This window comes from Ciconia boyciana, chromosome 9 (assembly GCF_034638445.1).
Source record: "Ciconia boyciana chromosome 9, ASM3463844v1, whole genome shotgun sequence".
NCBI lineage: Eukaryota > Metazoa > Chordata > Aves > Ciconiiformes > Ciconiidae > Ciconia > Ciconia boyciana.
The window spans coordinates 700883-728548 of NC_132942.1; the positions used below are offsets into that span (position 1 = coordinate 700883).

Sequence of the window (27666 nt, forward strand, 5' to 3'; positions counted from 1 at the left end):
ACGGCCCGGCCCGGCCCCGCCCCGCCCCGCCCCTCCCGGCCCCGCCGCCTTGGTACGGCCCGGCCGCCGGCGGGAGCTGTGGCCCGGCCCCGAGCGGCGGGGCGGGGCGCTCCGTCTCCCGTCAGGCGCGGCGGCCCGGCAGCATGGCGGTGAGTGCGGGCGCGGCCCGGCCCGGCCCCCGGCGTCCGTGCTCTGCGCGGCGTGGCCGTGCGGGAGCCGCGGGCCCGGCCCGCGGGGTCGTGCTCCGGGGCCGCGGTGGGCGGCGGGGCGTGCGCGGCAGCGTCCGCCCGGCCCGTGCGGGGTGTCCGCCCGGGGCAGCGCGGCCCCTTCGCGGGTACGGCCGCGCCCTGGGGCCGGCGGCCAGGCTCCCCGCGCTCCCCTCGGTGCCGGCGTGGCTCCGCCGGTCACCGCGCAGCTTGGCGGCGCGCGGAGCTGTCGGAGAACGGTGCCGGGGTCGGCTTCCCCTCGGAGGGGCGGCGGGGAGGGCTGGAGCCTCTTCGGCCGCCCTCGGGCGGGCCCGAGCGCGGTCAGCCGCCGGTGTGGGCAGGCAGCGCTCCGGGGAGCTCGGCCGGCTGGCCGGTAGACGCCTTGGAAGCCCCAGCTGCTTTCCGCGGCTGGCTTGGTGGTTTTATAGGTGACATGGTAATGAGTGACATGGTAGAGCCACGCTGAGGTGAGTGATTCAGCACCACGGGGAATAAGAGACTCGTGATGAAACTTTTTGGCATGAGTTAGAACCTTTCATTAAGTTATCGTAATGTCTTTGCGTTTCTTTTAAAGGTATTTTGAGGTTTGCTATAGTACTTCTATTGTTAATCAGATTTGTGTTTGCTTATACGAGTAAAGGTAGGCACAGCTTCTGCCCCAGGTGTCTTAGTAGTGCCTTGATCTTGGGGAAAAAACCCCAAACCCTCAAACTTTGTGTATGTCAGGCTCCATGACTGCAGTATCCATAGTGCACTTATCCTTTAACAATTGCAATATGTTGTACGATAAAAGAATAAGGAGAAGGAATATTTAACACTTAAGGGTGGTGTTTAAACACTGATGGAATTTAAAATCATTTATGGTACTCTACCTGAAGAACTCTTTGTGAGCTACAGTTAGAGTAGATTTGTATACCAGACTTTTCTCCTGGCGTAGGAAGTACTATTCCCGCTTAATGTATAGCAAGATGAAGAAACATTACATGGGGTTTATGGAGAGTCTGGAACAAAACCAGAATTCCGTGGGGTTTTTTCACTTACAATTTATATCTGCTCCGATCTCCTCCATTCAGACACCTCTGAGTTTGTTAGTTGTCGGTAAGATGATCAGTTTGTTAGTGTGTGTGTGTGTTATGTTGGCTGCTGTAGAGTCCTTTGCCTTGGAAAAAGGTTGTTAACCCCTTCCTTACAGATTTTAGATCTTGTTTGAGAAGGCTGAATCTCAAGGGTACAGATTGACACAGACCGATGGTTGATCATGTTAATGATGCTCTGTTGTGAAATTATGCTGCAGTGTTATGGAGTCTAGAGAAATGCTTGCCCGTAAAGAAAGGAGTTTAGGGGCGGTCTCTAATATATTACAATTCTGTATTTGTTAACCCATTCAGCCAGGCTTTTCTTCCTCTTTCTGTTTAACAGGAACGTAAGGGGACAGCAAAAGTCGATTTCCTGAAGAAAATTGAAAAAGAGATCCAGCAAAAGTGGGATGATGAGCGAGTCTTTGAGATTGATGCTTCGGATAGGCAGAACCAAAAGAGGTATAATTACATTTTTTTGCAGGTTTTAACTGCTTGAAATGTCTTTTCAAGGGAACTTTTTTCCTTCAAAACGCAGGGGGGGGAAAAGTGGCCTCTTTTGAATGACTAGTGTTCTTGGATCATCTGGAGGTACTTATGCATTAAGTTGGCATTTCTATAGCTGACAACATGAAGCAGTGGTGTCTGTGTGTTGGCCAAGTTCCAGTAGGATGAAAAAAGCCTTCTCGTTCCTTGGTAGTATCAGTACCCTCTGAGATTTTAAAAAGGGCTTCTCTTTGGTGTCTTCTATGTTTTGACACAGAGGATGCTTCTCAACGTGATGCCTGAGCCCTTGCTAGCGGGGGGCTTTTAGTCTCCCAGTTAGAAAGGACCACTCCTTTATCTGAAGGAAGGCATGTACGTGCTCTGCTTTGCTGAGAAAAGACAATTGTTAAACAAGTATCTTGGGTCCTGGCGTAGGCCAACCTGTTTTGCTTTGCGTAGAAGCGGATGAAGGCCAGGCATGTGGTCGTTGCTGCTCCTCAGATGAGGTGCTGTGATTTCTTTTTGTACATGAACTATATTGCAGAGGTTTGTCCCACTGCCTTGTTAGTCATAGAGCTGTGGTTTGTACTTCTCTTGTGATCTGCACCTCCGGCAAAATTAGTCCCAGGACTGAGCAAAGAGTGAAGGACCCAAATGGGTCAGAAGATTTGAATGCTAAATTAGGAGGTGTAATAAAACCTGTTGCGTGGGGGTGTGCTGCTCACACTGTAGAACTCTTTTTACTTAAAATAAATGCAGTCTGTGCTTCAAGTATTCACTCTTACAGGTTGAAATGTAAGGCTGTAATTAGTACTTAGTTTCTGACTGAAAATGAAAGTAGTAGGTCAGTTTTACAACATGGAGCAATTTGCTGAGAAATTTCAGTGTTCATTATGGTAACACGTGACCACCTTATAAATAGAGAAAAAGCTGCTTTGCTAAACTAATGTTCTTACACTTCTAGTTAAAATGCCATGTATTTATTTCAGGGTTTTGTCTTAAACCTCTATCTATTTTTATAAAATAGCTGATACTACTAAAAGCTACCCTAGAGGAGAGAGAGGTGATGCTGGCAGAACATTTCTGTGGTCAGTGCTTATAGAGTCACAGTGGGATTTCATCCCGTGCCAGGAAAAGGCTTTACTTACAATGTTTTTTCTTGTCTTGGGCTAGTAAAGCTCTGCTATGATGTGGATGGAACTGCTCTAACAGATCTGTTGGTGTTCAGGCAAAACTCAATCCTAGGAAATGATAGCAGGAATATCTGCATCATTATTAAAGATCACAGTTATTCAAAGAAAATGTGCCAGGAGAGATGACTTACAATGTGGCTGGCCTTTTCCAAAACTCAGACTTAATAAATTCTGTGATATAATTCCTGTTTGAACTAGAGGAGATTACCTAGGAAAAAAAATCTAAGCCTTATTTAAAAAGAATGGAATTCCACCACAGATCTTCTCGGGTTGTTTTAATGGCTAAGAATGTTCCTGATTTATTTTCTTTTTATTATCTAAAGTTTTTTATTAACTATGAAGTTCTCTAACTTCAGTTGCGGTCATTGCATTTGTGGTATTTCTGCTTCTTTGCTTGAAGCTTCCTCTGCTGATGTAATTCATTGTGTTTCTAGAGGGACTGTGTCTGAACCGTCTCTTGTTTTCTGCTGTTGCCATGTAATAATGCCATTGGTAGGATTACCTTTGTTCTTTTATTTTGTTAAAAGAAAAGAAAACCCCTCTTGTTGACATCATCCCTGTGCATGAATCTGTACTGAGGTTTACCTGGGCTTTTCCTGTCCTTTTTGGTCTGTGCCACTTCTAATTCACTTGAACTGCTGTGAATTTTACCTTGTTTTTCTTATTAGTTAGTTAAGGAATTTCTTTTTTATAGAGCGTTCTACTTTTAACCTCTGCTGGTTTTGGTCAACATAACATTTTGCTTCGATAATGGCTTTCTGGTCTTGTGGTAAAATATTCCTGAGCCGCGCTCTGTTGATTGTAGAAGGTGCTTTTTTCTTTGCTTAAGTCTTCTCCCACCTGGTTGGTTTCGTAACTCTTCGCAGCTTTCTGAAATAGCAGGCGCGTGCAGCGCTGGTTCGGACCCTGCGCGCTTTCCACGTGGCAGGTGCAGTCTGTGCGGTGCCTGAGCAGCTGCCGAGCTCTGATGTTACGTCCCATCCCCTTCCCTGTCCGGTGGGGGTTCCGTGGGGTGGGCGCGGTGCTGCCCCAGTGGCCTGGTGGGCACGGCTGCGGAGCTGCCCTGGCCGCTGCTCGCTGGGTCTGAGAGGGCGTAAGCCCGCGGTGAGCTGCGTTCCTGACCGCCCCAGGAGGGGATGGAGCAGAGCTGTGGGGAGGAAGCGTGTTTCGTGGGCGAAGGGAGCGTACTGCGGGATTAAGGAAGACCGTTTAACTCTTGGTTTTATTTCTGCCCCAGAGTAACCCTGAGAAACTCGTTTAAGACAGAACCTCTGGAAATGCTTAGCAGGCTTGGGAGCACAATTCCTCTCGGATCGATAGGATCGATGCTCTTTGCAGCGTAGAGGGAGGCTTCCTTGTGGAACAGCATTAGTTCTTTGGGTAGGTCTCAGTGAAAAAGCAGAGATCTCAGCAGTATCAGGTTAGTTATTTGTTATGTGAGAAAGTCAAACTAAACCACGAGAATAACTAAAGTGGTGTAACAGGTGGCAACTTCTTAAACTGTAGTATTTTGCAAGCGAACAAATGACTTGGCCTTTATTTACGCATGTTTATACATCAGTGGTAGTGTCTGAAGGGTAAAGACAAGGCAGGAAGTAGGGGTAGAGCGCAAAGGTGGAGGCAGACATTTACAATGTCCTCAAGATCTAGAAGTTATCTTGGTTGCTTTGAGAGGTCAGGTTACAACAGTATAATATACATTCAAAACACAGTGCAACAATATATCTCTGAAATGAGTAATAATTTACAGCGTGCCACTAGAAAACCTGAACTCGGACAGTGGGAGATTAAATAAATGACTTCAAGCCTTTGCAGTAATTAATTTACAGAAGCAGGATTAGAACTTGTTACCTTTGGGAAGATGTTATATCTGTGTCAAAGTTTCTCATGTCAGTCCTATGTGGGTTTTTTCTTTTGCCTTTTTTTTTTAAAGTTGATAAAACCTGTTAGTATATCAGTTCTTTAAAATCAAAGACATGTTACTGGCAGGGAAAATATTTTAATGTCACTGGTAAGAACTGAACATACCAGTTAACTGTTTCACTTGTGCACCTTCTGATGGCCGTTTAAAAAACTAATTACATGTTTTAATTCTTTGAATTTCTTCTCAGCAAAGGAAAGTACTTTGTTACATTTCCTTATCCCTACATGAACGGCCGCCTTCACCTGGGACACACGTTCTCTTTATCTAAATGTGAGGTAAAAATTTTCCTTTGCTAATACCTTTCAATACTACTCTAGAACAAATGCTAATGTTGTAGTAACAAGGCATTCTGTAAGCTCAAAATTTAATTACGTTAAGATTCAATAATGACTTATTCAGACTTTCCTTTTTTCCCATATTTTCAGTGGAAATATTGATGATTGAAGAGAACTGCCACTGATGGCTTTTTTAATTCTAGGAGACTAGACTACAGGTGTTTCCTCTCTTCATTCTTTCAGAATTGCCGAGATTTTTAGGAAGTGCTGCTGCTTACCATTTGTCTAGCTGCTGAATGGTGCAAACTTCACAAGAAATCTTACTGTCTCTCGTTTGTGAATCCTGTGCTCTATTACTTGTGTGTTAACAGGTTTTAGGTACTAGTGGATAGGATTCCACAAAATGGATCTCTTCTTTGCTCCCATTCTTCTCTAGTCAAAAACAGCCCCCTGAAAATTAGGAAAGCTTGTACTTACGCAGCCAGGCAGTGGCAGACCTGATAACAAAATGTAGTTTCACCTTCTTTTCCTTTAATTAGCTTCCTAGATGCTGTTGACCTATCGCGTTCATCTATCTTTTAGTAGTTTCCTGTTGAAGGAATTGCACTTATTTTTTGAGAAGCGTGCTAATTTAGCCTTATGCTATTCTTGTTTCATCTGTTTCATGTTTCCACTTTATATAGTTTGCAGTTGGGTATCAGAGGCTAAAGGGAAAGAACTGCTTGTTTCCATTTGGCCTACACTGCACTGGGATGCCTATAAAGGTAAGGTGGTTTGAGTTACTGAGGGCATTTTCTAGTGTTTTTTGTACTTAAGACTACTTAGAGTATTGCTTACTGTCCATCCAGAATATCACGTTAATTTATTCAAAAATTAATCAAGATAGTGTGATTTGGAACCTGAATCTACAGTAAAGATGTGTTGTGCTTGAGCTATACATTGTGACTTTCTAGAAAAATAAAATGCTTTAAAATTAAGTTTATCTGTTGTATTATTTCATTTGCAAGAACATCCTCACTGTAAACCTCTTCCTGCCGTGGCAGGCATTCTTGAAGTTGCAAGGTCTCCTAGAAGTTAATGCAATGTCCAGAAAAAGTTTAAAGCGTTGCAGTGGAATGCAAAGTGTTATCAGTAAAAACCACTCCTTAGCTATGATTGAAGCAATTGCCACAGAAAAGTGCTGACAGACTACCAATAACTCTATTTAGGCTTGTGCAGATAAGCTAAAAAGAGAAATGGAATTATATGGCTGCCCACCTGAATTTCCTGATGAAGAAGAAGAAGAGGAAGAAAATTCTGCTAAAAAAGAAGAAGAAATTATCATCAAAGACAAAGCAAAAGGCAAAAAGGTAAACTTTAAACAAAGACTTTGTGGATTGGTAGCTGTGCTCTCAAAGCTTCAAAGTATGCGTTACAGGTTTTTCCTCTTTCACACTCCTCAGAAAAACCTGTGATACAAATATTTAGATTGTTTTTTCCAAGTTAGCTGGGTACTTCTGCGGTAGACTTGAAAAAAATGCATCAACTATATGGTTCCAGAGACACCATTTTAATGCATGGAATCTTAATGGCGGGCTGGTGCACCGTTTAATAGTTTCCTGAGAAAAATGAGATCATCCAGAGTAATACTCTGGTGGTGGTGGGGTGGTTCCGCCCTCGCACAAAGCATTCACAAACACGTTGTAGGAAATAACCCTGCTTTCTCAGCGGCAGGGGATATATGTACCTGCTATTCTGATTCTTCTCTTGTAAGTTGGTATCTAGCCTGTTCTGGCTAGATCCGTGTTGTGGTTTAGCCCCAGCCGGCAGCTCAGCCCCCCCCAGCCGCTCACTCACTCCCCCCCGGTGGGATGGGGAAGAGAATCGGAAGAGCAAAAGTAAGAAAACTCGAGGGTTGAGATGAAGACAGTTTAATAGGGAAAGCAAAAGCTGCGCACGCAAGCAAAGCAAAGCAAGGAATTCATTCACCACTTCCCATGGGCAGGCAGGTGTTCAGCCATCTCCAGGAAAGCAGGGCTCCATCACGCGTAGTGGTTACTTGGGAAGACAAACGCCATCACTTCAAATGTCCCCCCTTCCTTCTTCTTCCCCAGCTTTATATACTGAGCGTGACGCCGTATGGTATGGAATAGCTCTGTGACCAGTCTGGATCAACTGTCCTGGCTGTTTCCCCTCACAACTTCCCATGCACCCGGCAGAGCATGGGAAGCTGAAAAGTCCTTGACTAGTGCAAACATGACTTAGCAACAACTAAACATCAGTGTGGTATCAACACTGTTTCCAGCACAAATCCAAAACATAGCCCCATACTAGCTACTATAAAGAAAATTAACTCTATACCAGCCAAAACCAGCACAATACGCTATGTAAAATCATCCAAACTATTTTGGCTTATCAGGTATTTAAATGAGATTTATGATTTTGGGAGTATCACAAAGCAAGGAGAAGAATAAAGTCGAGGAAAAAGTTAGAGATGTTCTCACGTGTATTTTTTATGTATGCTAAAGAGGTGGTCACACTGGAAGCATTAGATTCAGGATTCTGTCTGCTCTACATCAACAGAAGATGTGATCTTGTCTGCTCTTGCAGGTAGTAAGTTGCTGTTGTGTAGAGACATAAGATACTTGAAGGACAATAGCTGGAAAAAGTAATATGAGCAAAGTACCAGCAGAGAAGGTTTTTGATACAAGGATATAGTGCAGGACTGCTCCACCTTTTCATGGTAAAAACACCCGTTTGTTTGAGCAGGGCCTCGGTTGAACTGGTCATTTCTTGCCAGTTTGTCATGGCACAGCCTTTCTGCAGCTGTGTCAGATAGATGTAGGCACGTAACAGTTGAAAAGAGGGGGCTTAATGTATGTACGGTTGAATAGAAGGTAGGAAATAGTGTAGATCAGGAACTCTAGTCATTAATCTTCAATGCTAGAGAAAGGATGCGAGAATATTTGTATTAAGTTGTATATATGGAAATAGAATAGAAACCATAACATTAATAGAGAAAAGTGCTCTCAAGCATGGAAAGCTATCGTGAATACAAGAACGTGCACTTTTTCCTAATCACAATTGTCCTTTCAGAGTAAGGCTGCTGCCAAGACTGGCTCTTCCAAATACCAGTGGGGAATCATGAAGTCTTTGGGTCTTTCTGATGAAGAAGTAGTCAGTTTTTCTGAAGCTGAGCATTGGCTGGATTATTTCCCTCCCCTTGCTGTCCAGGATCTGAAAAGCATGGGATTGAAGGTAACTGTATGAAATCTAAAATTCAGTTATGCGAGCAGCCATACTTGTATTGTCATTATGGTTCTGAATATGCTGCTTCTGCTTTGAGAAGGTTTTCTGCATAACACCATCATTAGTCTAGAAATGTTTCTGGTATTTTTGGAATTATTTGTTTAACCTTTTAATAGTCTTGGGTGATAATTAAGTGCTTTCTTATATAGAGCTTATACCCTATGCAATGATCACAACTGGAAACAAGAATCGAATAAAGGAATTAAGACTTTCACTTCTTGCTTCCGTATTAGATAACTGTTCTGTAGTCAGTATTGACAGTAGTTTAGGAAGAGTAATGAGGTGATGTTAAATAAATATACTTGTCCTGCTGACAACAGATTTTTAAAAATAAAGACATGTAGAGATTATGAAACAAGGTAGCGCTGAAACGTAGCTGGAGCGATTGGTTAAAACTGCTACAGTAGAATTCACAGTCGGCAGGCAGGGCCTTGAGTCTTTGACATCTCAGCTCTGAAAGACCATGCACGTACAGGCTGCGTAGTTATGTTTTTAAGCATGTGCCCTTTGTGTGATATGTGTTTGCATTATCTTTTTGGAGAGAAACTTCTTTTTATTTTTAAAATAATACTTTTGCTATTGTGAGGTTCCTTGAATTTCTTTATTGTATTTACTTACCAGAGACTTTTATGCATTTCCAGGTGGATTGGAGGCGTTCTTTCATTACTACAGATGTTAATCCTTATTATGATTCCTTTGTACAATGGCAATTTCTTACATTAAAGGAAAGAAATAAGATTAAGTTTGGGAAACGGTAAGCCTGCCTCTCAACTCTGAGTTTATTGTGCATATCAATAAGCCGAGCTTTACTAAAGATGGAACCCTATGAGATGTCTCTAGAACGTGCTTATAACTCACATTAAAATCCTTTCACTTCAAACGCTCTACTAGACACAGTAGTGTACTTACTGTGCTAGCAAAGCGTGTGAGATTGTGTTCCTGTTTTAGTTTTTCCATGGATACCAACTCAAAGCAAAATAGGGCCCATACTGAAAGCTCTTGCAAAAACTGAACCTTGACATCGGTGGAAACAGATTGACACAAAATTTGAAAATACCATTAAGAGGTCTCTCTTTCATAAAGATTCCCCCCCCGGTCTACGCATTATCGTATTTGCTACTAAATGAAAATATACCTTTTTCTAGATATACAATTTATTCTCCAAAAGATGGACAGCCTTGTATGGATCATGACAGGCAAACAGGAGAGGTAATATTTTTAATTGACGTTTTTATGCATTCCTTATGATCTTAAATACTGAATGGAAAAATAAATTGTATCTTGGAGCAAAATGTATTTTGTACATAGTGAGTTATGGGTTCTCAATTGTCAGTACATGTGAAAATGGAATGAACTCCTCTTGAGAATATTTGTCTTGAACTGCGGATAGTATTTTCCATTGTAGCTGTTTTCTGTGCTTATGTGGCAATTTGTGCCAGCAGCACCGCTACATCATATCATTATCTGTTGAAACAAAACAAATAAGCTGGTACTGACTTATATGTTGCTGAGATAGTAGCTGTGATGAGTAAATTTTTGGACGTAGGAATAAAATATAACCTCTCCCTCCAGTCTGCATTTTAGTAAATAGCCATTTGTATCAATTGAAATATGATTTACTTTTAAGGTACCGATGCTTTCTTCAATAGTATTTAGGTTAGGTTACTACAGAATAGGATTTATTTTCTTTACTGCTTGAGTCAATGTCCTATATTGATTGCTGCATTATGTGAATTGTAGGGTGTCGGGCCTCAAGAATACACGCTAATAAAAATGAAGGTGTTAGATCCTTATCCTGCAAAGTTAAGGTAGGTCTTGAATTCGTAATAGCAAATAGGTTCTATGTTATGGCCAGAAGCGACCATTAAATTAGACAGTCTGGTTTGCCTAATGCAGAATATAATTTCACCCTGTTATTTCTGTCACTTCAAAGACTTGGTCTCTGTTTGGAGCTGCTATATTCACTAGTCTGTGTGAAACTCAAATTGAGTTTGAAAAAAAGAAAAATGAACCCACAAAGAACTTAATGACCTGCTTTCATCACTTAGGAAATGTTACTTAAAAGTTCATATTAGCTTAAAAGCATGTTCTGTATTGCCCTGAATGTTTTTATTTTGGTGACTTATAAAATACTTTTTTCCCCCCAGTGGCTTAAGAGGAAAAAATATCTTCTTGGTGGCTGCTACGCTCAGACCAGAGACTATGTTTGGACAGACTAACTGCTGGGTTCGCCCAGATATGAAGTACATCGGCTTTGAAACTGTGAATGGGGATATTTTTATCTGTACCCAAAGAGCTGCCAGGAACATGTCCTACCAGGGCTTTACAAAAGATAATGGAGTCGTACCTGTTGTCAAGGAGCTGATGGGAGAAGTAAGCATCTTGCAGCTTGCTGGGCAGGCTTATCTATTCCTGTGAAGCTTATACTTACAAAGGTGATGGTAGAATTCTACTTACAAAGAAAATATAGGAACTACTAAAAAAAAATAGGAGTGTTTAGTGACTAAAAAAGCAAGCAGAAGACAGCTTCCTTGGCAGCCGAGCTACAACTGCTTCTGGGAGATTAACCTGATGCACTTACCTGTGAACAAATGCATTACTATTGCCTTAGCATTACGTGGCGAATGGAAGCAACGCTTTTCTGCACGCTGGGAAGAGTGATGACTTCTCTAGGAGGAATGGAAAGGGATGGAAAAAAGTAATAGCTAGAAAGGGTTATGTGGAAAAGGCTTTTTGTTGATGCTGAAATTGCCAGTACATCTTTGTGAATGAAGCTTTCTTAGCTTAGTAGTTGAATGTTAGTGGTTTTGGTATTTACTATCCTTAACTTCTGTGCTTTCAGTAAGTGTAGTTAGTGGCATTTGTTCATCCTAATACAAAGTACCTTTGTGCTGTTTACATCACTTGATTTCTGTTCACTAAAACTTGTCACCGTCTTTCTTGATCCTGCTTTGAAGGATGAAGTAGAAAATACATTTTTTTTGTTTCTTTGTTAGTAGACATGATGTGAATTCAAGCAAATTAGAGAGGTAGAAGACAACTGCAACATCTAGACTACCTTCTGCCAGTGCATAAATGGTCTTGAAAATATGTTTTTCCTGCTCTTGTTTGATCTGGCTTTTGACACTGGCTTCCCAATTCATTCCTGTCTTGATGCTCATGTGCTTCAGATATTTGGAGGCAAACTTTTCTCCTGCTTACTATATTTTTCCAACTCTACACTTTCAGTAGTTTTGCTTTCTCTGAATTACTTTGTCTATATTATCTGGTATTTGACTTTTCTACCAGTAAATAGTCCATATGCTGTCTCAGATGGTACACACATGCTTTTCATATGTACTTCCTCCTTCTCTCTCTCTCCTTCTCTCTCTCTCTCCCCCCCCCCCCCCTCAATTTATTTGTTTGTAATATGTGAGGACTGCCAGCAAATTTAAAGAATATCAGCCAGGAGAGCTTACTCGGCTAGGCTGACAAAGTGCTATTTATTGTAATGATATTCCTTTGTCCTGCATAGGAGATTCTTGGCGCTGCGCTTTCTGCACCTCTCACCTCCTACAAAGTTATATATGCTCTTCCCATGCTCACGATCAAGGAAGATAAAGGTAACTTTACAGCAGCGTCTTGCCAAAGCCTGTTTGATGCACACCGTGCATCCAATACGTGTTGACTAATCTTTTTATCTGTTGTATCGCTTTCTTTGTCAAGGAACTGGAGTGGTAACAAGTGTTCCCTCTGATTCTCCCGATGACATTGCAGCCCTGAGAGATTTGAAAAAAAAACAGGTCAGTCTGTTAACTGAATTGCTTCTGTTTCTGTTTCCTTTCCATAATGTGGAGGGTCAAAAGTGGATACCTGGTGAGTAAAATGAAACTCCCTTTAATTGGAGTTTTGCTATCTCTAACTTGAAATGAAAATAGTTAAAAATAAATGAAGTTAAAACCAGCTGGGCTGGGACAGCTGTTTATTCTCAGACTTCAAGAAGAGTTTTGGATGAGAATCGTGTAACTTCTGCTGCATGTTAAGGTATAGAAGAGTACCAGTGAAATAAAAATAAATTCCTGTTGTGGAAATGACCTCCAGAGATGAGATTGAGCTCTGTATGAATTTCAAATGAGACTTAAAGTAGCTGTTGCTATTACAGCTTCAAGAGTACATCAGTGTCTAAACAGCTATCCCTGGCTATTGAATTTTTGTCCCACTCATTTTCAGGGTAGAGGGATAGTGGTTTTTTCCCCTCTTAAAAATGTAGACAATTCTCATGAAGAATCACCTGGAAATGAGACTAGCATTAAACTCAGGTGTGAGAAATGGTGAGAAGGCAGGGAAGTGGCTTTGCTTTATAATAAAATAGTATGTACAAGAAAGACCCTATGAATGGATAAAACCCTTTAAATCTAGACAATTTTTCTTCTAACAATATTGCATTTTTTTTCTTCTAACTTTCAAAGGCTTTGAGGGTGAAGTATGGCATCAAAGATGAAATGGTCCTGCCGTTTGAACCGGTAAGTACACCTAAATGTGTCCATCTGCAGTACACATTACTTTGTACTCACTGGTGAGAAATGTGCCAAGAACTGTGCCTGCTTTTTCCAGAATTTCTATTTAAAGTCCTCCTCAGCTGAAAGAGCTGAAAAGTTTAGAGTAAAGTTTTGATGTTCTGCTATAGTTGTAATATTTGGTCTGTTAGGGGTTGCAACCAAGATTTGTTATTCTATGCTATACTTCAGAGATAAAGTATTCATTTTTGTGGGAATTACTATTTTGGAGAATGGATTGCATCATTATACTGATACCCTGTTGGTTGGTTAAAACTTACAGCCTTAATGGCCAGATTATTATTATATCTGTTCTATGCAAAGAGCTACAGTCCATTACTATTAATGCAGATCATGGCTGGATCCGTTTTCATTAGAAAACACAGGTTACAGGGAAAGCCATCCCAATATTCTGCATTACCCTTGCCTCCACACGCTAGCTTCAGTACTGGTACAGCTTGGTACTGGTGTCGTGTCAGGAGATAAAACTGGTTTATTGCTTGTCAGAGGGCAGATCAGGAGTCACACTGCGGCCTGCCAGGATTTGATTTGATGAGTGGAATTGCACTAATACTTTGTAAGTCCTATATAACTTGATTAGTGATAGATGCTGCAAATTTACCCACAGAGTAGCACAATACAGTAGAAGTTTGACATAGCCCTAGCACCTGCTTCTGCTGCCATTAGGGTTCTTTGGTTAATATTGCTTTTGGCCAAGATATCACACAGCACAAACACTTTAGGTAACTAGTAATGACTGCCTTTTTTCCCCCTCATAATCTCTGGCTCAGACTCCCACGTCAGCCTAGGGACTGCAAACCAAGCAAAATATACTTGTCTCTGTTTTGTTCAATGCATCACTTCTAGTGAAGCTTGTGAAATCCGGGAAACAAATCTTTGTGTAGATTTCATGACATTGAGATAATTTGAGCTGAATATCTGTCACTGTTTTGTTAATTCGCAGGTGCCCATCATTGAAATCCCAGGCTATGGCAACCTTTGTGCTCCATCAGTTTGTGATGAGCTCAAAATCCAGAGTCAGAACGACAGAGAGAAACTTGCTGAGGCCAAGGAGAGAGTGTACCTGAAAGGGTTTTATGAGGGAGTAAGTAATAAAAGATTTTGATAAGTGTTTTCTTGCTGAGTTTGATTAGGAGGAAAAAAGTGTGTAAAGATAAAAAATAATAAAAAAAAAGATGCAAGAAAGAGGGAGATTTTTTTATTTTTTTCCCAGACCACTTCTCATTTAGCCTTCTCCTGCAGTCAGGTTCTGCAGTTGGAGGAGTTATGTAGAATTGAAGAAGGAGAATGGAGGAATGTAGGACTGCAAACTGAGACTTATAATCTGGTTTCCTAGGAAGTGATCATGTTCTGGGGAGTTGATCAGTTTTGTTACAAGTATTGATTTGGAATATTGATACAAAGAGAGCAATGTGTTGGTGTGTGGTGTGGGGTTTTTTTAATCTCCTGTCTTTATTTGTGTAATGGCTTACTATGATGTATTCCTCGGCTGTTTTCTTGTAAGCTGGCAACAATTTTTATTTCTGACTAGCTGTGTTCGATTGCCTATGTGCGTGCTGACATGTACACAAACTCATTTTGGGTAAAGATGGCTGTCTATTTAATGAAAAAAAAAATCTGCATTCCTGTTTTTTGCATGTCAAAGATTGCAGTAACTGCTACTTATTTTATGTTGATCTAAAGAGCTATTGCACCTATTTCTTGTTAATTTAAAAAAAAATAAAAATCAACTCCTGTGACCGATCTTTTACAGGTAATGTTGGTGGATGGATTCAAAGGACAAAAAGTTCAAGATGTCAAGAAGCTTATTCAAAAGATGATGGTGGATAATGTATGTGGTAGTATGTGCACAGCTGCTTCTAAATTACCCATACTGTCTTTTTCACAGTAGCCGAGTTGCTGAAGAAACCTCTCTGTTTTGATTCTGCAGTCCTCTTAGTGGTGCTTTGGGTTGCTACAGAGTATGAAATACTGCTAAAAGAAGAACCTTGTGGTCTTGGACTAAGTGGGATGAATAGTTTCATTAGAGACCTCTTATTCCCTGCTTCATCCCATCACCTTGTCTAGGAAATATTTTGGTGGTCTGATTTAATCTTTGATATAGTTGGGAAGATACTGAAAGTGTAAGATCCGAATTGTCGATCTTTTTCAAGCCTACCAATAAAGGATATCTGTGACATGAAACACCCCGTTTCTGGGGTTCGTCACGCAGAGAAGGAAGAGTAGTAAATGAACAATGATCATGTCATCTCTCTAGTAAGATTTTCCTGATGAGGACTGGAAGTGGGAGAGGCTTCAGTTATTTAGTCAATATTCCCTTGTTGTTGCAGCATTGTTATGTTCAGATTATAATATAACACTTCATCCTGCATCAGAATACGTGGTTTGTGAAAGTAGTATTAAAGCTCACAGTTCTATTTTTCTTCACCTTCCCCTCTCCCTCTGTCCCCCAGGGTTTTCTAGTAGCTGTTTTAATCAGTAGGGGCATAGTCAACGAGTAATGTTTTGTGCTTCTGCGCTTCTTTTTGTCATGCATGGAGGCATTCTTTACAAAATTGTGTGAACTGATACCTCAGAGAAGTACATAGTCAAGCGTTGCCCTCATTTTAAAGTGAATACTGAGGCAGAGAGCCTGTGCAGTGATGAAAGCCATGCAATAAATGCTGTAAAACAGATTAGAACTGAGAGGATGCTTTTTAGTAAGATGTGAGGATTTTCAAGACTTTGCTAAGTACTTGAATCTAAGCTTTTATTGCCCTTTCAACTCTTAGGATGAAGCCATGATTTATATGGAACCTGAGAAACAAGTTATATCGAGGTCTGCTGATGAATGTGTTGTGGCCCTTTGTGACCAGTGGTAAGTGAAGTAAAGCTGTAGTTATAAAGATACTGTGAAATTATATCCTGCTTGTGGATTGCTTTATTACAATAAACTTTTCCTGACTGTAGGTATTTAGATTATGGTGAAGTGAACTGGAAGAAACAGGCGTCAGAGTGCTTGAAACATCTAGAGACGTAAGTTACAAAAGCAGATATAAAGGGGAGTGATCGTTTGCTGCTGCTGGTGGTGGTCAAAGAGGGCTGAGAGGACTAATTAGTAATAGCTTATTTCTTACAGGTTTTGTGAAGAGACCAGGAGAAATTTTGAAGCTACTTTAGGTTGGCTACAAGAGCACGCATGCTCCAGGACATATGGCTTAGGTAGGCAAAACACTCCTTTTCTCACTCAGTGCCTCACGAGGATGGTACTCATCACTTCATTTGGAAGGCTTAAGAGCTATCTAGAATCCAAAATGGTATAGGTAAGCGTAGAACAGATTTATCCAACTTACATCTTGACCCAGCATCCCAGAGAAGGCACAGTTCCTTGAAAACGCATGTGGCCAGGGGTAGTTTTATTTTTGCATTACTACAGTGATTCTATGCAGCATCTCTGTGGCTTTTTGCCTGGGCCATTGATTTGGAAGGGACCTCAGAAGAAGGAACTAATACCATTTCTTGAGTGTTCTCCTTAAATTCTGACTAGCCTTCATCTTGTGTAGCCTATGACATGGGACAACTGTTATAACTGCATTATAATACACAGCAAACGATCATGAGCTGAAATTTGTTTGACAGTTGTGTTAAGAAGCTGACTACAAAAATAGCGAGTATTTTCTCTTTAATAACATTTTAAAATGCATAAGCTGAATTTTTAAAAAAAGGATTTTTAAAAGCATAAGCATGAGTACTTGCATATATGTGTGTGTGTGTGTTCCACTGAAAGTCATAAACTGCTTATGTATGCTGGAGTGTCAGGCTTGTTGGTAGGGATGAGGCTGACTGTATCTGATACCTGGCTTCCACCTCTTCTAGGTACCCGATTACCTTGGGATGAGCAGTGGCTGATAGAGTCTCTCTCCGACTCGACTGTCTACATGGCCTATTACACAGTGGCTCATCTGTTACAGGGAGGTAACCTGAGGGGCCAAGGAGAACCTCCTCTAGGCATCAGGTAAGGCGAGTGAATCATTAAGTTTTCTTGTTTAATTTGGTGTGCTTATCTCCTGAATTGTTCTTGACAAAGACTTGCCAAGCAGGCTGATTCTTTGCTTTTGTGTTTAAAAAGCATCATTGTTAAAACTTAACCTGCTGTTAGCTAAGTTACAGCAAATCTGCAGAAGGGAAATAAGGAAAGCGAAAGGAGTATGGTGGCCAGAGAGAGAGGAGGAATGTCCCTGAAAGCAGAACTGTATGCAGAGTAAATCACCTCTCTTAACACTTGTTCGACTTGCCTTGAAATGGGCCTTGCCAGGTGTTTTTGGGTGATTGGTGTCAGTGGCTGCTGAAGTGTCCCTGCTTATTGAGACTGCTTTGCCACTGTGAAAAATTGTATGCTTCAGTGTACAAAGTGGGCAAGATTAGCACCTAGTTTTTGTCACTGTATTAAAAGTTGGTAACTCTTAGAAGCGTAGAACCATCTTTTATCCACAACTCATGTGGAAACCTTCAGGGTAAGAGGGAGAAGGCATTTGTACCAAAATACCTCTCAAGACTGCTCTGTGACCTCTTGGTTGGAGTGGTTGTGAACTTTCAGTGATAGAGATCAGAGAGTTGATTTGGAATTGAAAAAAATACTGCCAGTCTTGCCTTGAATCATATGCTCTAATTCTGCTTGGTTTATGAACTATTTTCTGAGTAGTTCACACATTGGAACTGGAGCTTACCTTATTCAATGCTATAACCGATCTGAAAACCATTTCCAAAGTGAGGATTCTTACAAACGGAAATAGTTCTGAAAGACTTGGCAAGGTTTTAATTTTGGCTCAAACCTCTCTAATTGTAGAGAGGCTACCTACCTACTAGTCATGTCTGGAAACAAACTTTGAAGTGAGCATCCTGAGCACTGAATTATAGATTTGATGTAATTAAGTATGTACAATTAGAGTGTACTCTTACATGAGTAGATAACATCTTTCTTATGGTGTCAGTAAACACTTTTTACTACGACTTACTCTGTGGGATAAAGTAAAAGGGGATTTATGGTGCTTCATGTCAGTCACCATTTGGTTACAGCGATCTTTGGCACCAAACATACAAGCTAAGTCACAGCGCACAACAGTAATTTAAAGCATAGAACAATAGCTACCAGATCTGAGCCAGCAAAGAGGTACGGGTAAGACCGTCGTTTGAACTAGCTGTTTAATATGTACTGGAGGTACTTCGGATCCAGAATGCATAATAAAGGCCGAAGCACCTTAGTAGATGTTAACAAATAGTAAACTTTGAGTTGAAATTATTTAATTTGAAATGTGTGCAGGTAGTATCTGGTGGACTCCAGTGAAATTCTAAGGACCTAGGAATAAAAATCTCTGTAGAAACAAGGAGGATTTTTTTTTAATGCAGGCTCGTGGCTGCAGAGCTGTGGGTCTAAGTTGCATCTCATCAGTGTTTTCATTCAAAATTGTGGATCTTACCTCTAGCAATTAGTAAAATGTGTCTTATAGTAAATGTTAATTCTGAATGGATTCATTCCATTCAAAGTGGGAAAAGACCACTAATTTTTCCATGTAGGAGGCGACCTTGAATTGTACAGCAATTCTCTTGTACTCCTGCTCTTTTACTTTCATGGAAGCCAGAAGGAATGGCTGTATGACCCAGTGCAAGGGAGGGCAGAGAAATTTAGGTACCAGTAATAGGTTTTCAGTGTTCAGTTAAGGTCACAAGTGGTGCTGGGGGTGGGGGAGGTGGTATTTGGAAAAGAAAGAATCAGGTTTCCAGGACATTCAAGGTTATGCCTTAATTATTAATTACTTTACGGGAGTCTTCATGCCTTATTGGGTAATATCAAAGGGCATTTTAAGCAGGGCATGGCTCGAGCAGTTCTGTTTTTGTTTCTGATGTTGGACTCGCTCATCTGATCTGAGACAAAGTACCTGTACACTCTTTGTCCGTGTTTGCTCTGCTTATCGAATGGAGTATGTTGTGAGAATGCATCAACAGTTTTAAGCTGTCTTATTCAAAATGCTGTGGAGTGTAAGAGGAACTTTTACTGCCATCTCAATGTAGGACTAATTCTGTGCAGGGCACATCAAATGAGCAAAGAAGTTTGGGATTACATCTTCTTCAAGGCAGCTCCATTTCCTAAAACAGAGATTCCAAAAGAAAAGCTGGACAAGCTAAAGGAGGAGTTTGAATTTTGGTATCCTGTGGATCTCAGAGTTTCTGGCAAAGATCTTGTTCCAAATCATCTGTCGTACTACCTCTATAACCATGTGGCTATGTGGTCAGATCAAAGGTAAGCTTGGAGATAATGCAAAACAGGTCTGCAGGAGATAATGCTGCAGAGTTTGTAGTTCTGATACTCTTGCTAATGGCTTTTTTGGACTGTACAACATTCAGAATTAGGTTGAAAATGTATTCTTTCATATCGCAGCTTTGTTACAGTTGTCTGTAGTAGAAGTTATTGAAATTGAAGGCTTTTTACCTTTATTTCCCCTGTTTTTTCTAGAATCCTTTAAAGATTTTAAGATGCAAGATTCTTACATTCAAATTCTAAAACATTGTTTAAAGCAAAACTGAAATCTAACTGCATAACATGACTTCTAGTTGACTTGCTGAAATCCTGTTTGTTCTAAACACTGGAATTTTAGCATGTAGCGTAATTGACTTGGCAGTTTCAGTCAGCCCTAGAACAAACCTAAGGATTTATGTCCTAACTAAACAGTACCTTGGCTTGGTGCTTTAGAGGATATGTGTAAAAACATATTGAGACAGCATTGGTGTATCTTTAGGGTTTTTTTCCTCCTTTGGGAGTGGAGAGAATACTAAGTAGCAGCATCTAGAGCTAAATCCAAATGCAGCCAATGTTGGAATTGTGGTGTTTGATGCTATTTTTCATTTGTTTTAGCTATCTACGGAGGCATGAAATGCTCAGTTAGGTAGCCACATGAAAAGGGAAATGTGTAAAAGTGGAGAACAAATTTTAACTTTAGCTTTCATTGGCCTGTTTTATAAAAGTCAAATGTTATCTGTAAATATCTCCTCCTAGGTATTTTCCAGTATTGAATCATATTCCTGCACTGGGATTTTAAGTAACTTTGTTATCGTTAAGCTTTCTTAATTACTTCTCAAGGGTCGTTAAAACAGTGTATACCTTTTCCCATGGACTATGCAGTACAGGTTGAGAGTCTTTGCTGATCACATGGTGCTTTTAGAAAGATGTAGTTCTGTGCATTAGGATGCTATGTTTGCATTCCCTTGAACCTCTGTTTAAGAGTTGTGTAAAACTGTATATAGGAAAAGCGGTTTTCTCATGTACCCTAAAGATGGTTGTGGGGAATTTGGTATTTGCTTCCTCCGTTGGTAGAGATCTGTGGGACTTAGCTCTATCAAGTGCTGTTGGGCAATGCCAGTCGCTGGCCTTTAAATGAAATGTAGCTGAATAGAAGGAGGTGGGGTAAATGAAGTGTAATTGTAGGTGCAATGCTCCCTGCTTTGCATTTCAGCAGTGATAATCCCTAACCCTTATATTGTAGTTCTTTCTGTTTTCAGAGACACTCCTTAATTTTTTTAAGACACTGCCTAGGTATTTTTTTGAAGATTCCACTTAAGCTGTTCATCCCAAACTGAAACATAAAATGTTTGTTCTTTTTTTTTTTAAAAGAGAAAATGTATTTACTTTACCAAATGCTTTGTATCTTGTCTTCAAACAGAGAAAAATGGCCAGTAGCTGTGAGAGCAAATGGACATCTCCTTCTCAATTCTGAAAAGGTATAGTGAGCTTCCATGTATGAGATGGCTTTTGTAGTTGTCAAAATAGGCACTTGCCAGCCAGACTGTAAAAATCCTTCTCAGAATTCAAGAGAAGGAAATAGTGAAAATTCTAGTTTCTTCATTGGTGCCCTCCAGTTTTTCATTCATCAGAGGTAAAGACCTGCCTTTCCTCCAATTCTCTCTAACACGTTTCTTAAATTAGCTTTTGTATGGCTTCACCAGTTTAGTAAAGATTTCAGTGCATTTCTATTATGTTTTAGGGTAATATAGAATGTAGAATGAAATTTTTTTTGTCTAAATTTTAGCATTTGTTAAGCATTGGAGTAGGTGCAGTGAGAAGAAAAAGTTTGTGCCGATGAGTTCTAAAGTATGCAAGTTCTGAAGTTGAATTTAATTGATTTTAGAAGTGCCTGAACCTAGGAATTAGGCCTTGGAGACTGTCCAATATGAAGAAAAAAAACCCACCAGAGTCCTTCTTGAAAAAACAATGCAGCATGAGCTGAAAACACCAATTTCGCAATAGTATTTAAGTTTAATTTGGGTAATTTCCAGAATTACATTTTGGTACCGGTTGTCCCATTTTTCAAAGCCTGACAAAGTCTGGGGTGGAACCCAAACAATGCAAAGGCAGCTGCTGTTTCCCTGCAGCTGTGGTGTTTATGGGCCTTAGTAGTAACAACTTGTGTAAGTCTCAAGACAAGTTCAACATTCAGGAGTTAGATGAGCGCTTGCAAAGTTTAGTCTGCTTTACCGTGAGACCTAGTTCAGATTTACCAAATTGCTTTTGCTACGATTCATGAGAAAATACTTTCTCAGTGGTTTGTCTAAACCCTTGTTGAGCCTGTCTTGTGTATCCAGCAACAAAATGGATGTGTGAGAAAACAAATGCTCTTCTATTTCTTTCAGATGTCTAAATCTACAGGCAACTTTCTTACCCTAACTCAAGCTGTTGACAAGTTTTCTGCAGATGGTAAGTATGTTCTGACCTGCATCTGGTTTTCAGTTATGCCAAAATGACTAAAATTAGTGTTTTGCTCTCAAAGGAGCAGTGAGTTTATTGGAGTAATGAATTGCAATAAATCTACTGCTTACCACCTGTTCTTGTTTGAAAAGCTGAACTCTCTTTAGAAAATTGGGATGCATGTTAGTACAACAGCTGTTTCAACCAAGAACTGCTCCTGGTGTTGAGCCCTCCTAGAGGGTGCCCGTTTCATTCTTCCACATTTGCTTAAGACATCAAAACATAAGACACATGCTCTTGATGCACACAGCGTGCATCATACATGCATGCCCTTGTTGCTTCTTGCATGCTCTTGTTTTTTGGACAGTGATTGTACTAGTCTTCTGGTTCTTGGTGTCTGTCTGGTTTCCTCCCTAAGGAGGGCGGTGTACCGCTCCTAGATAAAGTGCATCGTTTGAGACATCTCTCTCTAGTTGGCCAGGCCATTTGTAAATTCACTTTGCATTTTATTAACTCATAATGAAAAGTTAGTTGTATGTCAAGCCCCATGCCTCCTGCATCTATATCTACCAGCTAATTGCATGCCACCCATGTTAGCTGATCCAGTTTCTTTCAGGCATGCGTTTAGCCTTGGCTGATGCTGGAGACACTGTTGAAGATGCCAACTTTGTGGAAGCCATGGCAGATGCTGGTATTCTTCGTCTCTACACATGGGTGGAGTGGGTAAAGGAGATGATTGCAAACAGAGACAGTCTAAGAAGTGGTCTTGCCAACACCTTCAATGACAGAGTCTTTGCCAGGTACTGTACAAAGGCTAATAATACAGTTTGGTCTTTTTTTTTCTTTCTTTCTTTCTTTCAAGGAGCATCTCTGTAGTTATTTTTTTTCTACAAATTAATGGATTCCATAAAACAAAACACATTACAGAATAGGTTATGTGATTGTGCTGCACTGATGACATTGATAGTGTTGTTTTACACAGTGTTGCTGTTATGTGGGGTAGACTATGCAATACTGATGTTTTCACTTCCCTTCCCTCCCTAGTGAAATGAGTGCAGGCATAATCAAGACAGACCAAAATTATGAGAAGATGATGTTTAAGGAAGCTCTGAAAACTGGCTTCTTTGAATTTCAGGTAGGAGATATCTTTCTAGGTGTAAGAAACTAACACTTGGTATTTGTTACTTTGTGGATTTCTTTTGATCCTGATGTCTCTGATCCTTAATTATACAGCTGAATTGGAATCAGAATTGTGCCAAGAAACAAGAGTGCTTTAATGGAATAAATCTAAAATTGTAAAGGTCTGCTTGTTTTACAGAGTTCCAGAGGAAGACACTGTGATGCTGCAAATAGTCCCGATACCTAATATGAGCAAAAAGCTGCTTAAAAAAAGACACTATTAAAAAGAGTGTTTCCTTTCTGTAGCTCCTTTGTCATAAGGAACTCTTCATAAGAAATCCAGATAATACATCAACAAAATGGTTTGGAAGCAGAGTGCTTTTTGGTATATTCAATAAACCACGTCTCCAGAGTGTCTGCTGAACCATGCCACTTCACTTAATGAATTACAGAGCCTCCTTTATGTGGCTCCTTTATGATATTCAGGAATATGATTAAGTAGGCTGAATTATATGTATAATGATAGATTATATTCATTGCCTTTTTCTTAGTACATGTTAGTATCTTTATGCAAGCTATTCAAGATGATAGTACCTGATACACAGTTGTGGGTAATTTTGTCTTTTATGTCTGTGCCAATAAACACTTTTAAAAAAAAGTACCATATTAATGCAAAAATCAAATGGGCAACTGACAGATTCACACTCAAGTGCTTTAGGAAAATACAGTTCTTGTAATAATCCATTATTGACTTCTAAGCTGCTTACATTCTAAAGGCATATTAGAGCAAAGAATTGTGTGTGTTTTCTTCTAAGTGTTTCTCCATGGCAGTTGGAGTGTGTTAACGATGGTTGCATTGGCTGTGTTTCAGGCAGCAAAAGATAAATATCGTGAGCTGGCGATAGAAGGAATGCACAGAGAGTTGGTGTTTCAGTTTATTGAAGTTCAGACTCTGCTCTTGGCTCCTATCTGTCCCCACTTATGTGAGCACATCTGGTCACTGCTGGGAAAGGTACTGATGTTTCAGTTTTGTCCTTTGATTCAGATCTAAACTTTTACCGATTTTTAGTAAGGCTCATATCAGGCTTACGGATGTCTTTCATATGCACGTAGAAGATACATATGTCTTATAATATGAAGAGCCATAATAGCTTATTTTCCATAGGACAGTGAACATACAGAGTTAGCCTGTTACTGTCATGATGTATGCAACTTTAATACAAGTCACTTCGGTTGTCTGCTCACAAAGAGGTGAACTAAAATTAACCCAAGTAATGTGATATTCCTACACTTATGCGTGAAACCGTTTTTTAATTTTTTTAAGTGCCTTGTGCTTGTAGATGAAGTTATGTAGCTCTATGGCAGGTGTAATTGTATGCATAGTCCTTAACACACTTGCAAATAAATGCTTGTTGGCTGTACGTTTACTCCTTTATGACCTGGTGGGTGCCATTATGGGTATGACCCATTATAGGTGGGTGCTCATTGAGGTTCAGCCTGTCTAAACTCCGGTTTCCAGTCAAGTTATTATGGGCTGAAAAACCACCAGAGACTGATGTGTTTTCATCTCAGTGCATGTCACTTCTTCCTTTCTTCAAAGCCTGATTCCATCATGAGAGCCTCATGGCCGACAGCGGGTCCTGTGGATGAGGTACTAATTCGCTCCTCTCAGTACCTCATGGAAGCAGCTCATGACCTTCGACTCCGCCTCAAGAGCTACATGGCACCTGTGAAAGGAAAGGTGAAGTGTACTAGGTCATCTTTTTAAGTGTGCGTACTTGATAATTCTGTATTGCCTCAGGACTCCTTCCTAATTTTTTTTCTTTGTTTCCTTAGAAAAGTACTAAAGAACCTTCCCAGAAGCCTTCTCACTGTACCATCTACGTGGCAAAGAACTACCCGCCTTGGCAGCACACCACCTTATCAGTTCTGCGCAAGCACTATCAGGTGGTCATCCTTTCATGTTTCTTTGGGCTGCTTACCTGCTTTTTTGTGGGCTCTTTTTTTCCTATCTGTAAAAAGCTTATAAGCTGTAATTTGTTACCAAATTATTTAAATATAAAGCAAGATAGTTTTAACTTTCTTTATGCTTTTACAACTGTCCAGTAAATTTTGGTGTTTAATGAAAATGTCCCAAGGAATGTAATTGATTTGACATATGATTTCATTGTTTTTTGACAATCTGAGTAAAAAGCTGGCCCATGTTCTGTTGGTTTTTTTGTTTGTAAGTGGATAGCTTTTAAAATATTCTTCCCAAGTATATTTCTGAGGAAACATTGTTGGCTGACAGATTAATGCTGCCTTACTATGCAAGTGGGCTTAGAAGCGTTGTTTTGGTCCTTGAATAGATGTATACTATTCAGTGATGTTAGAAGAAATACATTGAAATGCAATGCGTCAGTCGTAAGTAGAAGAAATAAGCTTTTCTGAAAGCAGAAGAATCTGTGCCTCTGACATGGGGAAGCTGATGAGGGTGGCTTCTGGCACCTGGATGAACCATCCTTCTCAGCTTGAACAAATCAGTATTGTAGCTGATAGTTTAGAGAGTCATGACTTTTCCAACTTGTGGTATTGAGATAAACCAATATTTCTCATATGACATTTGTTTTTGGGTATTAAACTTTGGGGATTCTATAGGCTTTTTTCTGCATTGGTGTTAAAATCTGCTGTTCAGTCTGATGCACTAAATAGGATTGTTGCAAATACCTAAATTTTGGATGTAAACCCCAAACAATTCAGGAAACTAGTGCTTAAAAATGTGCTTGTGATAAGGCTTAAATGTGTATTTAAAATGCATTCTGGTAGAAAATTTAAGTATATTAATATATTGTGACCAGAAAGAACAAAGAAAATGCAGAATAATACTGAGTTGCCTGAATGGCAGTAGTTATCTGGCTTTTTTTGGTCGAGGTTTTAAAATTTTACTTTTAAAATGTTTCAAAAGGCTGAGAAGATTATTATATGTGGAATCAATGATGATGACAAACCTTGCTGGTATCTATGGGAAAGCACAAAGGGTGTATGATATTAAAGGGCAAGTTTTCTTAATGATACCTATACTTTTTAATGGGTGTTCATCAATCTTTAGGTCAGTGGAGGTCAACTGCCAGATAATAAAGTAATTGCCAGTGAGCTTAACACCTTGCCAGAGCTGAAGAAGTATATGAAGAAGGTTATGCCTTTTGTTGCCATGATTAAGGTAAGTGTCAGAGGGACGGTTCTTGTCTAGAAAAAGCTTTAGTGCATGAAACATATCAGACAAAGGCAACGGTAATCTGTAACTTCATGCACGGGTATTGTTGTTTCCTGTATTTCATTCTTGGATCTCCTACTAACTTTTGACTTCAGTCTCTATCCTGCCCCTTGCTTATTGGGCATCTTCATGTTTTTCTCTATAAACTTCTTTGACATCTCTGAAAGAAAGATGTAATAAAATTGTCTCTACGTGAATTGGCCCAGGTGAGCTAATGGTCTAGTTGAGGCTTGGTAGTTTGGTATTTTGCAGGTTATACAGTCTGTGCTTCAAATACAAGTGGATTCCTCTATGTTTGAAATGCATCATATTTGACTTTTCCGGTTTTTCATGCTGAAATGAGAATAAGGTGTTGCTCTGGACACATAAAAATGCTTAACATTTGAAAGTTAAGAACAAGGCTAGAGATAATGGATTGCACTACATTTAAGGGAGGAAAAAAGGGACTGTTATGAGCCCTGAATGGAATTACGAATTTTGTGTATCGTTCTTCTGTTTTATCACTAATATTCTGACATTTCATTATTATTTTCCCAGACTCATGCAAGCTTATGAAAATCTTGGCTTGTGTTTTTTTTTAAAGAAACTTTTTTGTGCTTGCTGTTGCAGATAAAAATTCAGTACAGAAACTAGGAAGGTTCAAGAAGCAAAGAATAAGCACAATTTTAAATAAAAAAAGGAGGGGCAGAGTAGGACTTAAAACCTTTTTGACTTCTACTCATGATCTGTAGAAGTTGAGAGGGATTAGTAACGGAAAAAAATCTTAATAAGTGTAAAAATATTACTCCTTCTCCTTAAGCTTTAGCTTGATTTTTAAAATGCATGTAATAACATCTTGTATTTGTAAGCTTTGTCATATTTTATAAATGGAGGTGCTCTTTTGCCCTCTCTCTAAGGTTATTCTAATTACTCCTTTTCATGGTGGCTCAGAAGCCTTCAGAGGAACAGAGAGCACAAAGCAGCTATGAAGCTTCCTGTATAAGTGAAGGTTGTAAAGAGATGTAGTGATGTGTTAGATCAACTGATGCAGTTGGAAAAGGTCAGACAAGCTTTCAATCCTACAAGTGTGTTAGGTCTGAAACACCCCTGTTTTTTGATGTCCTTAGTCTGGCAATAGTTAGTGATCTGGGTGCACACAGGGAGTGGGCTGGCATGCTGAGGCTTCCCCAATAATCGATCCTTTCACTTTTAAAGAGCAGTAAGCAATTTCACATCAAGACGTAGAAACATCTGAGCTCAGACTCCCTAGGTCAGTATGTTTTTCTCTGAAACCAATTATTCAGCAATTCCAGTGTACAAGGAGCATTTCTGCTTGTGCTTCCCATTTGTCAAAGCAGAGCTTAAATGTAGAAGAAACTCTGTGATTTACAAAGGGAAGCAATTCAGTGTTAATGTAGGGAATCTTTCACGTTAAACTGACAAGGAAACCAGGAAACCACAACCATGCTGAGTCTGACAAAGCAGAGTTTCAAAGGAGACAGCTGGCTCAGCATATGAAAGCAAGAAAGGGACAGATTAAATTCCGAAGAGGAAGTTCTGTTTTAGAGGGGGGGGAAAAAAAATAATGTGGTTTT

At 40.0% G+C, this 27666-nt stretch overlaps 1 protein-coding gene across 3 annotated transcripts in view; it reads left to right on the forward strand.

The window, feature by feature from the left end:
* Positions 1 to 7: 7 nt before the first annotated feature.
* LARS1 (leucyl-tRNA synthetase 1) overlaps positions 8 to 27666 on the forward strand; it is a 34290-nt gene continuing 6631 nt past the window's right edge. The window contains exons 1-29 of one of the 3 annotated variants that reach the window (XM_072873768.1): positions 8 to 149; positions 1626 to 1744; positions 4199 to 4341; positions 5073 to 5160; positions 5844 to 5924; positions 6369 to 6509; positions 8236 to 8397; positions 9090 to 9202; positions 9594 to 9657; positions 10189 to 10256; positions 10596 to 10821; positions 11963 to 12050; positions 12154 to 12230; positions 12897 to 12950; positions 13948 to 14088; positions 14758 to 14835; positions 15776 to 15861; positions 15954 to 16019; positions 16123 to 16205; positions 16860 to 16998; positions 19069 to 19281; positions 20699 to 20756; positions 21666 to 21729; positions 22337 to 22520; positions 22765 to 22855; positions 23711 to 23851; positions 24440 to 24580; positions 24676 to 24786; positions 25928 to 26038. In XM_072873768.1, coding sequence (XP_072729869.1) covers positions 5110 to 5160; positions 5844 to 5924; positions 6369 to 6509; positions 8236 to 8397; positions 9090 to 9202; positions 9594 to 9657; positions 10189 to 10256; positions 10596 to 10821; positions 11963 to 12050; positions 12154 to 12230; positions 12897 to 12950; positions 13948 to 14088; positions 14758 to 14835; positions 15776 to 15861; positions 15954 to 16019; positions 16123 to 16205; positions 16860 to 16998; positions 19069 to 19281; positions 20699 to 20756; positions 21666 to 21729; positions 22337 to 22520; positions 22765 to 22855; positions 23711 to 23851; positions 24440 to 24580; positions 24676 to 24786; positions 25928 to 26038 — 2832 coding nt within the window. In that variant the 5' untranslated portion in view covers positions 8 to 149; positions 1626 to 1744; positions 4199 to 4341; positions 5073 to 5109. Of the gene's footprint in view, positions 150 to 403; positions 674 to 1625; positions 1745 to 4198; positions 4342 to 5072; positions 5161 to 5843; positions 5925 to 6368; positions 6510 to 8235; positions 8398 to 9089; positions 9203 to 9593; positions 9658 to 10188; positions 10257 to 10595; positions 10822 to 11962; positions 12051 to 12153; positions 12231 to 12896; positions 12951 to 13947; positions 14089 to 14757; positions 14836 to 15775; positions 15862 to 15953; positions 16020 to 16122; positions 16206 to 16859; positions 16999 to 19068; positions 19282 to 20698; positions 20757 to 21665; positions 21730 to 22336; positions 22521 to 22764; positions 22856 to 23710; positions 23852 to 24439; positions 24581 to 24675; positions 24787 to 25927; positions 26039 to 27666 lie in introns of those variants that run through there. The other 2 variants (XM_072873766.1, XM_072873767.1) reach the window with 2 other exon arrangements.